Source organism: Triticum dicoccoides, chromosome 7B, assembly GCF_002162155.2.
Source record: "Triticum dicoccoides isolate Atlit2015 ecotype Zavitan chromosome 7B, WEW_v2.0, whole genome shotgun sequence".
Lineage (NCBI taxonomy): Eukaryota > Viridiplantae > Streptophyta > Magnoliopsida > Poales > Poaceae > Triticum > Triticum dicoccoides.
In genome coordinates, this window is record NC_041393.1 from 117,885,706 (window position 1) to 117,900,643 (window position 14,938).

General features: G+C 45.8%; 1 protein-coding gene across 1 annotated transcript in view; it reads left to right on the forward strand.

Annotated features, from left to right (window-relative positions):
* Positions 1-1,458: 1,458 nt before the first annotated feature.
* The window catches only part of LOC119337477 (myosin-11-like), a 17,290-nt gene continuing 3,810 nt past the window's right edge, over positions 1,459-14,938 (forward strand). Inside the window, exons 1-27 of the mRNA XM_037609628.1 lie at positions 1,459-1,756; positions 2,099-2,227; positions 2,312-2,455; positions 2,592-2,737; positions 2,819-2,975; positions 3,073-3,131; positions 3,246-3,405; positions 3,532-3,681; positions 3,771-3,907; positions 3,991-4,137; positions 4,254-4,355; positions 4,441-4,498; positions 4,602-4,703; positions 8,999-9,036; positions 9,175-9,301; positions 9,380-9,550; positions 9,687-9,818; positions 9,924-10,033; positions 10,150-10,210; positions 10,566-10,743; positions 10,825-11,030; positions 11,182-11,301; positions 13,723-13,821; positions 14,011-14,232; positions 14,401-14,540; positions 14,709-14,820; positions 14,906-14,926. Coding sequence (XP_037465525.1) covers positions 1,754-1,756; positions 2,099-2,227; positions 2,312-2,455; positions 2,592-2,737; positions 2,819-2,975; positions 3,073-3,131; positions 3,246-3,405; positions 3,532-3,681; positions 3,771-3,907; positions 3,991-4,137; positions 4,254-4,355; positions 4,441-4,498; positions 4,602-4,703; positions 8,999-9,036; positions 9,175-9,301; positions 9,380-9,550; positions 9,687-9,818; positions 9,924-10,033; positions 10,150-10,210; positions 10,566-10,743; positions 10,825-11,030; positions 11,182-11,301; positions 13,723-13,821; positions 14,011-14,232; positions 14,401-14,540; positions 14,709-14,820; positions 14,906-14,926 — 3,231 coding nt within the window. The 5' untranslated portion in view covers positions 1,459-1,753. The remainder of the gene's footprint in view (positions 1,757-2,098; positions 2,228-2,311; positions 2,456-2,591; positions 2,738-2,818; positions 2,976-3,072; positions 3,132-3,245; positions 3,406-3,531; positions 3,682-3,770; positions 3,908-3,990; positions 4,138-4,253; positions 4,356-4,440; positions 4,499-4,601; positions 4,704-8,998; positions 9,037-9,174; positions 9,302-9,379; positions 9,551-9,686; positions 9,819-9,923; positions 10,034-10,149; positions 10,211-10,565; positions 10,744-10,824; positions 11,031-11,181; positions 11,302-13,722; positions 13,822-14,010; positions 14,233-14,400; positions 14,541-14,708; positions 14,821-14,905; positions 14,927-14,938) is intronic.

Genomic DNA, 14,938 nt, shown 5'->3' on the forward strand with positions numbered 1-14,938 from the left:
ATGGAACTGATGTTAACATTTGGACGGATCGATGGATCCCACGACCGTGGTCACGGAGAGTCATTACCCCTAGAGGACACAATCTGCTTACCAAAGTTAGTGATCTAATAAACCCGATTACAGGGCAATGGGATGAACAACTGGTGAGGGAATCCTTCTGGGTAGATGATGCTCGTCATATCCTCCAGATGCCTTTGAGAGAAGGGGTGCATGACTTCATCGCATGGCAGTTTGATACAAAGGGAGGACACTCAGTAAAGAGCGCCTACAAGCTATATGTCGAGTTAGAATCGCAGCGGAGACATGGAGGAGTGGGCATGAGCTCCGCGTCTGCCGGTAATCTGAATGCTTGTCAGGACGACTCATGGAGAAGGATATGGAAGCTCCCGTGCCCACGAATGGTGCAAATGTTCACATGGCGGGTGAAACATGAATCACTGACGCTCCTGACTAATATGGAGAGAAGAGGGCTTAAAGTTGAGAGCACGAAGTGCTACTTCTATGGACAAGCCAATGACGACGGGGCTCATATATTTATCAAGTGCAAGTCTGTCAAGGTAGAGTGGAGAAGAGCTTGCCCTTGAAAAGGAGAGAATGGAGTTGGAACATATATCATCCGTGCATGGAATGATGGACTATCTGTGGGGGCTGGATGAGAGTAAACACATGCATATCCTTATCTTTTGGTGGCTCTGGTGGAGTGATAGGAACAAACTAAGAAAAGGGGAGCTTGGTGGGAAGGCTGGAACTGTGGCGAGGAGGACTCGTACTGCAGTACTTGATTACATGCAGGTTTATTTCCCGGCGGCCAAGAAACCGAGCCCAGACAGGTGGGCACCACCAACGGAAGAGATGGTGAAAATAAACACTGACGGGTCTTTCGTTCCAGGTGAGCACCATGCTGGATGGGACGTTGTGGCGAGGGACTCTGCAGGAGCAGTCATCGCCGCACGAGCCGGGAGACAGGAGTATGTGGCTGATGCGTTTGTTGCTGAGGTTTATGCGGCATCGAATGCAGTCTCGCTTGCGACTGACCTTGGCCTCATGCGGGTGGAGTTTCAGATGGATTCACAGCTGCTAGCGGAAGGCATGAACTTCAGGAAAGTTGATTCGTCGCCGTATGCGGCTGTCATTGAAGACACGAAATACCAGCTCAAGATGTGGTTCGCTGAACATGTAATGAGTGTTTGTCGTCGTAGTGTAAATTCTGTAGCACATGAGCTGGTCAGTATAGGCCGTCAGTATGGAGTGGGAATCTGATGTACCAGCCCAAGTGTCTGCTTGTGTCGTTGGCGATTTGCGGTAATGAAAGCTTTGCTTGACCTAAAAAAAAAGCCATAGGGCAATGTATTTGGCTGGGGTGCCTGTGTTTCACTCACGCTGCTAATAGCGGATTGTTTTCCCGGAATTCGGGGGTTCAACCTCAACCCATGCCGCATGTCCAGCTCCGCCCCTAATCCATGGCGCCCCGCAGAGATCGAGGCGAGGCCAGCCATGGCCGCTCCACGAACTGCACCCTCTCCACCCCACACCGCCTGCCTTCTACACATCCCCTTCCCCCTCCCCACTCCCCCGCTTTTGCACCGCACCACCACCTCTCCCTCCTCCGAGGCGCGCGGCGGCGACGACGGGACGACGAAGACGACGGCGTGCGGAGGGGGTCCGGCGAGCACGAGCGCGGGGAAGAGGGATATGAGTTCGTCCGCCCCGTCGCCCACAGCGTCCAACTGATCATCCTCCACCGGCCGGCGAAATGGTAAACTCGCCTCGCGCGCTTTGCGACCGCTCGAGTAAAATGCAGTGGCAAAGCGGTGTTTAGCCAGGGTCGCGATTGTTCCCCCTTTTTCCCCGGTCTGAATCGTGGTGATTGATTGCATAGTTTTTACCCAAAGATTCGGTAGAGTTATGCCTAGCATTGCATTGCATGGATTGAGACTAGATTCCTGATTAGGCAATATATTTCGGATCCAAGCGAATTCTTTCTTCTTATTATTATTATTTTCAGAGTTGCAACCTTTCGGCATTGTGAAATGCAAATGCATTGTCATCGTTTATTCAGAGGCTAGCATAATTGAGATACTTGTATTTTCATTTCTAGGGGACGAAAGTTAATATTATAGTAGGCTCACATGTGTGGGCTGAAGAACCTGATGTTGCTTGGGTCGATGGAGAAGTTGTTAAGATCAATGGCGACGAGGCTGAGATCCAAGCAGCCAATGGAAAAAAGGTAATTTGTGTTGTATAATACTGGTACTTATGGGCATTCAGTTTGATAAAATACCGATACTTATGTTTACTGTCACAATTTTAGATCGTTTCAAAATTGTCGAAATTATATCCCAAAGATATGGAAGCAGCTGCTGGTGGAGTTGATGACATGACAAAGCTCTCCTATCTCCATGAGCCAGGAGTTTTGCAAAATTTGGCCACCAGATATGAACTTAATGAAATCTATGTATGTTCATCTTTATTACTGCTTGCTGCTTGGCCACTTGCTCTTGATATGCCGTTATGTTAGCTGTACTGTCTTGAGTTTAATTTTTGGAACTCAGGTAATGTTTCTTATGACTGATATGTCTTCGTCTGGGCAGACATACACTGGAAATATTCTCATTGCTGTGAATCCTTTCCAAAGATTGCAACATTTATATGACTCACATATGATGCAACAGTACAAGGGTGCACCATTTGGTGAGTTAAGTCCGCATGTTTTTGCTGTCGCAGATGTTGCATACAGGTAAGTAAACATAGCCGAAAACTGCTTTAGTATTTCCTCAGAGGACTGGTTGATCTCACTGTTATATTTTACATGTAATAGGGCTATGATTCATGAAGGAAGGAGCAACTCTATTCTCGTGAGTGGTGAGAGTGGTGCTGGTAAAACAGAAACAACAAAAATGCTTATGCAGTATCTTGCCTATTTGGGTGGCCGCGCTGCAACAGAAGGAAGAACAGTAGAACAACAAGTTCTTGAAGTAAGGCAGCCAGTACTTAGCCATGCAAGACAGTTGTAATGTTAAAGTTATTAATGCATCAATTGAACTTTTCTATTTTAAATTCTTATATCTGCAGTCAAATCCAGTCCTTGAAGCTTTTGGCAATGCCAAGACTGTCAGAAATAACAATTCTAGGTAGGCCAGATTAGAAAAAAAAAACTGCGTGTATAAGTTTACTTGCATGGTTCCAAATCATGGAGGTGTATATATATGTTCCGATCTCATTATTTGTCCCAATGTTTGGTGCAGTCGATTTGGTAAGTTTGTTGAGATTCAATTTGATAAGCATGGGAGGATCTCAGGTGCTGCTGTCAGAACATACCTGCTTGAAAGGTCACGAGTATGCCAAATTTCTGATCCTGAACGCAACTACCACTGCTTTTATCTCCTTTGTGCGGCACCACAGGAGGTAACGATCAATATTCTCCTTCGGTACTTCTTGTGGGTCTCAATGAACTCACTGTTGGTGTTTTCTTACACTAACTTGAGATTTGGTACCTAACGCAAATAATCTGCATTGGCATTCAATTTTCAGGAACTTGATAAGTACAAATTAGAAAATCCTAGGACTTATCATTATCTTAATAAATCAAATTGCTACGATTTGGTTGGGGTCAGTGATGCTCGTGAATATTTGGCTACCAGAAGAGCAATGGATATTGTTGGTATCAGTACCCAGGAACAGGTAACTCAATCCTATATGTTCTTTGATATGATTGGTGGCTGCCTGAACTGATTTTGTTTCTCACTTGCTTGCACTTAATTTGTCTTCAGGATGCTATTTTCAGGGTGGTTGCAGCTATTCTTCATATTGGCAACATTGAATTTGCCAAGGGGAAAGAAGTTGATTCCTCAGTTTTGAAAGATGACAAATCTAAGTTCCATCTTGAAACAGTTGCTGAACTCCTTATGTAACTACCTTTGTTTAGTTCTTTCTCTAATGTATGGTATTACTACGTGCAAGCTCCAATGATTGCCTTGTATTCTATGTCAGGTGTGATCCGGGAGCTTTGACAGATGCTCTCTGTAAGCGTGTCATGGTAACACCAGAGGAGGTTATAAAAAGGAGTCTTGATCCTTACAGCGCAACTATCAGCAGGGATGGTTTTGCAAAGACAATATATTCCCGCTTGTTCGATTGGTATAGAATAGTGTCCTTTTGTTCTTTATTACATATATATGTTACAAGTGTCCAAATTCCATTGCAATACGGGAGAAAGATTGCATTCATTGTTTCAACCCATCATTATATTGCAGGCTCGTTGATAAAATTAATAGTTCCATCGGGCAAGATGCTAACTCTAAATGTCTTATTGGTGTCCTGGATATCTATGGTTTTGAGAGCTTTAAGTCAAACAGGTAAAATTTACATATTTACTGCGGTCCATTGTATTTATAATCCACTAGATTGTTCTCACAAATTGGCAAATAATGTTTTCTGCAGTTTTGAACAGTTCTGTATTAATTATACAAATGAGAAATTACAGCAACATTTCAATCAGGTATTGCTCACAAGAAACGGTTCATGTACACCAAACACCCATAGCCGTTTGGCAACTAAAGAACATATATTTACTTGAAAGGTGCCTCTATGATCTTTTTCAGCACGTTTTTAAGATGGAGCAAGAGGAATACACTAAAGAACAAATTGATTGGAGCTATATTGAGTTTGTCGATAATCAAGATGTTCTTGATCTTATTGAGAAGGTATGTGTAACCATTGTACATGAATGGATAAAGGATTTGTAAGATCTTAATCAGTTTAATGCATCCAGTATATTAATGGGAAATCTCAAGTATATCATAGTTTATCTTGGTAGGCATCAGTCATGCTGATATGGTCGTGCTGCTGTAGAGTGCAATCCAATACTTCTCAGTTAGTGCCTATTTTGCCAAAGTTAAGCTTCACCTAATGGGCAAGGCTGGCAAGGTTAAAACAAGATCAATCATTTTTTTTCTCGATCAAATGAAGCACTCCATTTACAAACCAGACATGCTGTCTTCGACCAAAAGACCAAAAATGAATAAAAGTTAAGAAAGAAACAATTGAGGCTAAACTAAGCAAGCCTAGAATAAGCAAAAGTACCTGCCCTAGGCCGCACAAGCCGCATGCACCGTCGACCATGTATACCCATGGATCACAACCTCAGGATCGCAATCTGGAATGTCCCGGCCTTAACGCGCGAGCTCGACGCTCTGCTATCCGATCGCTGCTTGATACCACCGCGGCCTCCATTGTGTGCCTACAAGAAACTAAAATGGCTTTGGTCTGCTCGTCCGTTGTCCTCGACACCCTTGGCTCAGAATTCGATGACTACACGTACTTACCGGCCCAGGGCACGCGGGGTGGCATACTGCTTGCGTGGAAGAGCAGGGCCGTGACCATCACAAGCCCAATGTTCACCACGAACGCCATAACGGCCAAAGTGGCCGCGGCCACTGAAGCGCCGTGGTGGCTAACGGTGGTATATGGCCCCCAAGAAGACGCTGACAAGATCACCTTCATGCAAGAACTGCGCGAGATACGCAGAGACTGCCCCGGGCCCTGGATGCTATGCGGCGACTTCAACTTAATTCTGCGCGACGAAGACGAACAATGGCAACCTGTGCCGCCGCATGATGGGCAGATTCCGTCGCCTCGTCAACGACCTCGCGCTGAAGGAGATGTACCTCAATGGACGACGATTCACTTGGTCCAACGAGCAGTCCCCGCCCACCCTCGTGCACCTGGATCGTGTGTTTTGCACATCAGACTGGGAAGACGCGCACGGCGATTGCCACCTGCGCTGCCTTGCCTCAGTTGTCTCTGACCACTGCCCCCTACTCCTCGACTGCTCGCCCACGCACGCAGCGCACCGACGCTTCCACATCGAGGATTTTTGGCTGCGGCTGGATGGGTTCCACGAAACGGTGGCCGCGGCCTGGGGATCGGTACAGGACCCGGATCCTTTCCGACGGTTGGTTCTCCGCCTCCAGGCCACTGCCCGCAGGCTGACCAGCTGGAGCGCGAGGTCAAGAGGGAACATTCGCGACAAGATGGCCATATCCTGTGAGCTAATCTTGCGATTTGACAAGGCCCAGGAGGATCGGGTGCTCTCGCCCCCCGAGGACTGGTTGCGGAGGCAGCTCAAAATATCATACCTTGGGCTAGCGTCGTTGGAGCGCACTATTGCGAGGCAGCGGGCATGCATCACCTCACTCAAGGAAGGAGACGCCAACACGACATTCTTCCATCGGCAGTGTTCCTTCCGCCGGCAGAAGAACCACATCCACAGCCTCATCGTGGATGGACATGTGATCGTGGATCAGGAGGGGATGGCGCAGGCGGCTTTCTCTCATTTCGACGAGCTGCTGGGCTCGGCCCTTACCCGTGGCCACTCGCTGGACTTATCGCAGCTCATCGAGCCTCGCGACCTGACATGCCTCGACGCCCCATTCAGCTCGGAGGAGATATGGGACGCCGTCAAACGCCTCCCGGCACGCAAGGCGCCTGGGCCCGACGGATTTACGGCTGAGTTCCTGCGGGCTTGCTGGAGCACGGTCAAACATGACTTCCTGGACGTCTTCCAACAACTCTTTCAGCTACGCGGTCGCGGCTTCAGCAAACTTAACCAGGCCCTGCTGACCCTGCTCTCGAAGCGCGCCGATGCCTGCCAGCTTCGCGACTACCGTCCGATATGCCTGATACACCTTGTGGGAAAAATCTTCGCAAAGGTGCTCTCGCTACGCCTCGCGCCAAGGTTGGGCGACCTGGTTAGTTGCAACCAGAATGCATTCATCCCAGGTCGGAGCCTCCACGACAATTTTGTCCTGGTCAGACAATTCATGAAGCTGCTGCATCAACTTGGGGCCCCAAGGGTCATGCTCAAACTTGATCTCACACGAGCCTTTGACTCCCTTTCCTGGCCCTTCCTCTTCGAGGTGCTAGACCAGTATGGGTTTGGGCCTCGGTTCCGGGAGTGGCTTGCGATACTGTTATCGACCTCGAGCACCAGGATCATGCTGAACGGCGAACCGGGGCCGCCGATTTGGCACCGATGCGGACTGCGACAGGGCGACCCCGTGTCGCCGCAACTCTTCGTGCTCGCCGTGGACACCCTCGGACGCCTCATCCACCGCGCACATGAGTCCGACATCCTGCAACAGCTGCACCCCCGACGAGCCATTCCGGCCATCTCCTTATACGCCGACGACGTGATGCTCTTCTGCCACGCCACACCCGGAGACATGGAGGCCGTCAAGGGCATCCTAACACTCTTCGGTGAAGCTAGCGGCCTCCGGGTGAACTACACCAAGAGCTCGGCCACCATCCTACATGGCGACCCCGACGCGGCCGCGACGATCGCCCATGTCGGATGCAGGACGGCCGACCTGCCCATCACTTACCTCGGCATCCCGCTCACGTTGCGCCGTCCCACCGCCGCCCAACTGCAGCCCCTCGTAGATACAGTGGCAGCCATGCTTCCAACTTGGAAAGCATGGCTTATGAACAAGGCTGGACGGCTCGCATTGGTCAAGGCGGTGCTCGAGGCCATCCCGGTTCACCAACTGCTCGCATTCGCACCCCCCAAGAAGACCCTGAGGCAGCTGGAGAAGATACAACGGGGCTTCCTATGGGCTGGGCGTGCAACTGCCAACGGCGGGCACTGCCACGTCAACTGGCGCCATGCTTGGCGTCCACTGGAATATGGCGGCTTGGGAATACGGGACCTAGAGCGAGCTGGCCTGGCACTAAGGTTGCGATGGCTATGGTACACTCGCACGGACGACAACCGCGCATGGCAAGGGCTTGACTTGCAGTTCACTCCAGAGGAGCGCGCGTTGTTCTTTGCCTCCACCACCATGATCCTTGGTGACGGATTGACGGCCCTGTTCTGGGACGACCGCTGGCTCCAGGGGCAATCCATCCGCGAGATCGCCCCTGCGCTTTACCAGTGCATACCCAAACGGAGGCGCAAAGCGAGAACGGTAGCGGAGGCCCTAACTGCCAATGCCTGGGCACGCGACATCCAGGGAGTGCTCGGGATACATGAAATTGGGCAATACCTGATGCTTTGACAGGCCGTGCAGCGCATCACTCTCACAAATGTACCTGACCAAATGCTTTGGAGGTGGACGGCCGACGGCACTTACACGGCGCAGTCCTGCTATGCTGCAACCTTTCATGGATCCACCAGATGCCCCTCATGGAAGCTGACATGGAAGAGCTGGGCACCACCGAGAGTCCGATTCTTCCATTGGCTGGCCAGCCAGGACCGGTGCTGGACAGCAGAACGGCTGGCCCGTCGCGGCCTGCAGCACCACCCCAGATGCCTCCTCTGCGACCAGGCGCCGGAGACCATCCAGCACCTGTTCCTGACCTGCCCTTTCGCACAGCAAGCCTGGCATGCCATCCTGGACTGGACGCGCATTCCAGCACAGCCACCACACAATGAGCCCTCACTTACAGACTGGTGGCAGCGAACGAAGGGTGAGACACCACACGCGCTGCGCAAAGGACTGCAGTCCACAGCCATGCTAGTCCCTTGGATGATCTGGAAGCAGCGGAATGAATGCGTCTTCGAAAACGCCCGACCATCGATAGAAGCATTAGTGGATAGGATTAAAATGGAAGCCAAATGTTGGGCACAAGCCGGGGCAAAGGGGCTCAGGGTAGTCCTGCCCACATCCTGGGATGTTCACTGATCGAGAGCGCAACCCTTGTAACCCCAGCCTCCTAGGAGGATTGTACTATCCCTTCTCTTCAATGCAATGAAACGCAAAGATCTTTGCGTTTTCTCGAAAAAGACCCCACATTGTCTGGAGGTCATGCATGCAGCAGCAGGGCTCGTAGAGCTTTAGTGCCGACTAGCCTCCACAAGTTTGCGTAACCAGAGAAGCCTTATTTTAGGCAGGCAAATACACGTCTTTTTCTTGTGCTTATTTTACATCTTTTAAAATCAGTTCTGCAATTGATGCTCACTTATTTCTTTTACATGTATTACTGAAATATCCCTCGGCAGAAACCTGGTGGCGTTATTGCACTTCTAGATGAGGCATGGTATGCTTACCATATCTTTGCTTTGTTCATTTAATCAATTCTATTCCACTGTGTATGTTCTGTTGAATATTTGAATTAATGGCCGTCGTTAAGATGCAAAACTATGTTATAATTGTTGTCTATTTAACTGTTCTTCAGTATGTTTCCCAAGTCAACACACGAGACCTTTGCCCAGAAGCTGTACCAGACTTTTCAAAAGCATAAACGGTTTGTCAAACCTAAGCTATCTCGCACAGATTTTGCAATCGCTCACTACGCTGGAGAGGTTAGCTTTTATTCATCAAATTCAATTGCCCCAGGATAATGTCCGGTTTTAACTAATACTTATACTTGCGGTATGCAGGTGATGTATCAGTCTGCCCAATTCCTTGACAAAAACAAAGACTACGTTGTGGCAGAGCACCAGGAGCTACTGAGTGCTTCTAGATGCTCCTTTATCGCAGGATTATTTCCTCCTCCGCCAGAGGAAACATCAAAATCCTCGAAGTTTTCTTCGATTGGTGCACGCTTCAAGGTTTCCTCCCTCTTTCGGTTCTGCATGAAGAATTTTCTGCCAGTTCTATATCTACCTATCAGCATCTCTATTTCTTCTTCAGTAATACTATTATGCATGACTAATTTTTACCAACCGCTGATTTTTTATGTGGCAGCAACAACTTCAAGCTCTTATGGACACATTAAATTCTACCGAACCTCATTATATCAGATGTGTTAAGCCAAACAATGTCCTAAAACCGGCAATTTTTGAGAATGTCAATGTTATGCAACAGTTGCGTTGTGGTGTAAGTGCCTCTGACCTATTATCTGTTTTTTTACTGTACTGCAATTTAATGGAGGCTTGATCTATCTCACAAAGTTCCATTTAATTGCATGCCATGTATCATCAGGGTGTACTTGAGGCAATCAGGATCAGTTGTGCCGGTTATCCTACACGTCGCACATTTTATGAGTTTTTGCATCGTTTTGGAATACTCGCTCCAGATGCCATTGAAGGAAAGTAAGTTCTTATTAGTCATGCAGATTTGTAGTTAACATCACTGAATCATCATCAAGAGTTTTTATTTGCATATAGAAGTGATAATAGCTAAGATTTTCTTTTTTGTATCTCAATAGTTGTGATGAAAAGGCTGCATGCAAGAGGATTCTGGAAAAGAAGGGTCTTATAGGCTTTCAGGTAACTAACCTTAGCTGTTCATCTCTGCCTTGACACATTTCTTTCTATTAAATGTTCAATCTTCTGTTTCGTTTTTTGAACTGAAAATGTTCAATCTTCTTTGAATGCCTAGCATACATTGGATAAATATTAATGATCTGGTAAAGGAAATACTGTAACAAAACTGGTTTACTTGCTTAATTTGTAGCTTATATAGGTTTGAACTATCAGACTAATTTGTAGCTTATATAGGTTTGAACTGTCAGACTATCGCATGCAGGGTGGCCTTACAGTGCTAGCAGAAAAAAATGGGCAAATACAATATCGTCAGAATTTAATTATTTAGCTTACACTGACACTTGTTTGTACTTTTCAGATAGGTAAAACAAAAGTTTTTATGAGAGCCGGACAGATGGCTGAATTAGATGCTAGAAGAACTGAAGTTCTCAGTGTTGCTGCAAAAACAATTCAAGGGAAAATACGAACACATATCATGCGGAAGAAGTTTGTTTCTTTGAGGAAGGCATCTGTATGTTTTCAGGCAGTTTGGAGAGGTCTGTTTGGCTTGTACTTAACTGTAGACCAGGTGAATTTTCATTTTACCAATAATGCTAAAACCACACTTTGTGTTTTAGGAACATTGGCTTGTAAACTCTATGATCGCATGCGGAGGCAAGCAGCTTCTGTCAAAATTCAGAAAAACCAACGTGGGCATCAGGCTAGGAGGTCCTACAAACTGCAAGTTTCTTCAGTTCTCGTAATACAAGCAGCATTGCGTGCAATGGCAGCAAGGAATGAGTTCAGACATAAAAGGCGATCTAAGGCAGCGGTTACAATTCAGGTGCCCTTCAGTTCTTCCAAAATAATAAGACTACACAATTATGCAGCTCTTGTTTTTATCTGGGTTCGGTAAAATCCTAGGAGAACTGCTATGCAGCTTGTTACTGGCTCAACACATGATATATTCCTAAAGTCCTGATTCTCTGTTACAGGCTCGTTATAGGTGCCATCGAGCTCATTCATACCATAAGAAGTTAAAGGCTGCAGCCATTGTTGCACAATGCAGATGGCGGGGAAGGATTGCAAGGAAAGAACTCAGGAAACTTAAAATGGTATGTGTATTACCACAGTAAATTGAACTACAGAAAGACTAAAAATCTGACTTCAGAATTTTAGACATGGCAAATCGAACGCTTTTCTTTTCATGGCAATTTGTATTGGTGCGAGGATGGCAAATTCTCAGGGCATGTTTGGTTGCCATCCACACTTTGCCACACTTTTGTGCCACAAGTGTGGCAAATTGAGGCAAATGTTTGGTTGCAGCCACAGTTGTGGCATGCCATACCTTTTCAGTCACATATCCCACTTGTCATAGACTCAGTTGCTAGCCAACTTTTGCCACAAGTGTGGCGACCAATTTGGCCACCACAAAAACTGTGGCATGCCACATTTGTGGCACACAAGTGTGGCAAAGTGTGGATGGCAACCAAACATTCCCTCAGTTTGCAAGCACGGCAGTTTCCTGGCAAAAAATGAACTGAGGCGGATTTGCCATGCTCGCCAACTAAACTTGCCATCCTCGGCGAACACAACTTGCCATGAAAAACATTTGTTTTGCCATGCCTAAAAATTTGGCTTTCGCTGGATATCCAGGTCCATGCACTATTGTTACACAGATATTAGTCATGATACAACATGAATAGCCAGTCCTTAGGCTAGTCATAGTGGGAGTAACTTAGGTAGTAACATAGCGCACTCCAAGAAAATTTTGCTTATGTGGCATGTAGTTAATGAGGAGAGAGGTGTTTAGAGTAACATAATATGTTACTGTAATATAGCGCTTCCCGAGAAAGGACGAGTCTACAAGCTAATAAATGAAGCCATCTACGACACTACTACTATGTTACTTTGCACTATGAAGGTAGTAACTTAGACTAGTGTCATATGCATGACACTAGTATAAGTTACTCCCCACTATGACCAGCCTTACTGGCATGTCCACCTGGGACTGGTGCTGTGAATTTGATTCCTTTAATGGCTGGGCAGAGCGCCTATCATCAGATTTTTTAAGTTCCCTAGTCCTATTTATACCTGCTGTTTTTACGGTTTTATAACATTGTTATATAAGCCAACTCATGCTAATCCTATGTGATTATCCCTATGTGGCGTACTCATGCAACTGCCTTCTTCTTTTTGGGCATCAAATCAAAATAAAACTTTTCCAAGAAAATTCTATTTGTGTTCTTGATGCTATGTACGTACGTATAAAATTGTGAGTTCAGATCCATTATGCATTAAGAGTAATCAAATTGACAAAAAAAAGTTAAGTGCTAAATTAAATCAGAAGGAAAAAGATGGAAAAGATAAATACCGCTATTCAAACAAACTTGCCCCTTTTTGTTTGTTATATTTGAAGTTGAAATTTGTGGAAGTGCTATAACACTGTAGACTACATCGCTTTCAATGAATGGCCCCTTCCGCTTGCCATGGCCCTTGTGCCTCCTTGCACTGCAAGTACTTAATGCGGTAAGCAATCTGGGTAGATGTTGGGCAGCGGATAGTTTTAAAAGACGAGGACTACCAAATCAGGCCACTGTGGGGTGCGCCATCAACATCATAGTCGACCCATCATCTTGGGAGGTTTCCTACAGAAAATGGCTGGTGAGACATGGTTCCACTCAGCCCACCTGGGTTTGAGTCTCCCATCTTCTTTAGGCTTTGTTCGGTTAATCCTCTCCCCAAGAGGATTGGAGGGGATTGGCAGGGATTGATTCATATTTTGACTTAGAGGAGGTTTAAATCCCCCTCAAACCCCTTCAATCCACTCGGATTCACCCGCAACCGAACAAGGCCTTAGGATGAAGGCTAGGGGGTTTCTTCCCCCTCATAGTTTAACCTTCATCTTTTCCAGCGTTAGTTGTTCACCAAATATGGGCACACATCATAGCATGGAGAAGCTCGCTGGCTGCACACCTCAGATTGCGGAGTCCTTTTAATCTTGACGGAATCAATCTTAAAAGTGTGTTCTTCAACACCACAGGAGAGTGTTTTGATGAATTGGAAGGAAGAAAGAATGAATTTACTTCGGTTCATTGTTTAGTCCAAGCAATCAAGAAAAAAAGCACATAATAGAGGCTGGCCAGAGTGAAATGCATAGATAGCTTCGGTTAAACAATGCTTAATAGCCTCTTGCAGTCCTGAATTTTGGGTTTCAGTTGTCATCCAACTTGTGAACTATTTTTCTTTTGTTTTAGGCCACTATACCTTTGCCTTTGGATCTATTAACATGCTGTTTGCGTTACTTAAGTTTGCAACGTACTGATTTTGGTTTTCAATTCTCCCTTAATGAAGGGACATGCAAAATCATAATTTCTGTGCATTCAAAGCACAAAACCATTTATAGTTCATTACTATTATCTTCTTTAGGAAGCAAGAGTTATGTATTGTTAAGTTCACGAAATCAGTAATAAGGTTGCACCAACGCACAAAATTATCACTTCTATTCTAATGCATTGCTATTATCTTCTTATCAGGAAGCAAGGGAAACGGGTGCACTCAAGCAAGCAAAGGATAAACTTGAAAAGACAGTGGAAGAGCTTACATGGCGTGTGCAGTTAGAGAAGCGAATGCGGGTACAATGTTACTTATTTTGTTGTTTTATATATCTTCCGCTTCATATAAACACTTAAAATAAGAAAAATGTGTTACAATCATGACTTGATTTTCTATAATTTTGACCTGTTGCTTCACAGAAGTACTTTTGATGTGCAATGGATCTGTTGTTTCAATCATTTCACACAAATCAATTCATATGCATACAGACAGATTTGGAAGAAGCAAAAGCCCAGGAGTTATCAAAATTTCGGAGTTCCATGGATGCCCTGCAAGCTAAATTGGACGAGACAAATGCAGTGCTTCTAAAGGAACGAGAAGCTGCTAAAAAGGCTATCGCGGAAGCACCTCCTGTGGTAAAGGAAACTGAGGTTATAGTCCAAGACACTGAGAAGGTTCATACCTTGAAAGCAGAGGTAGATGAACTTAAGGTACGCAATCTACTAGACTATCACCATTGCAGTTGTTGACCAGAATTTCCTAATGTTTGGTTCGTCCATTAATTTTGCACAAATAAATACTATCAGATAACTAAGCACTTTCATTTGATGATTCACTTTCAATAATTTTGTGATGTACCCCAACTCATTTGCCTGTAGACCTCGCTTCAATCAGAAAAACAAAGAGCAGATGAATTAGAAAAGAAACGCTCCGAGGAAGCACAAGCAAATGAAGAAAAGCAAAAGAAGATAGAAGAGACTGAAGTAAAAATACGCCAATTTCAGGACTATCTGAGAAGGTTAAGCTTTTCACATGTTGCTTGTTATGCATACTGTAATCCCTTCTCTTTCTTCTCTATAGCAGACTCCGAATTACAGCCATGTTAATATCTAAGTACATTGTCATCATGTTATGCGACATTGAGTCTCCATCTCATAGTGCATACTATCTGCATATTCTCCTTCAGGCTAGAGGAGAAGTTATCTAATGTAGAATCTGAAAATAAAGTCCTTCGTCAGCAAGCTGTTTCAGTGGCTCCAGCTAAAATTTTGTCGGGACGTTCCAAGTCGAATTTACAGGTGGGCCAGTTAGTAGTTATGTTTTATCCTTTGTTCCATCTTGGAGAATACATCGATAATATACATTGCTTTTTAATTTTTGCAGAGGAATGCGGAAAGTGGTCATGTATCAGTTAGC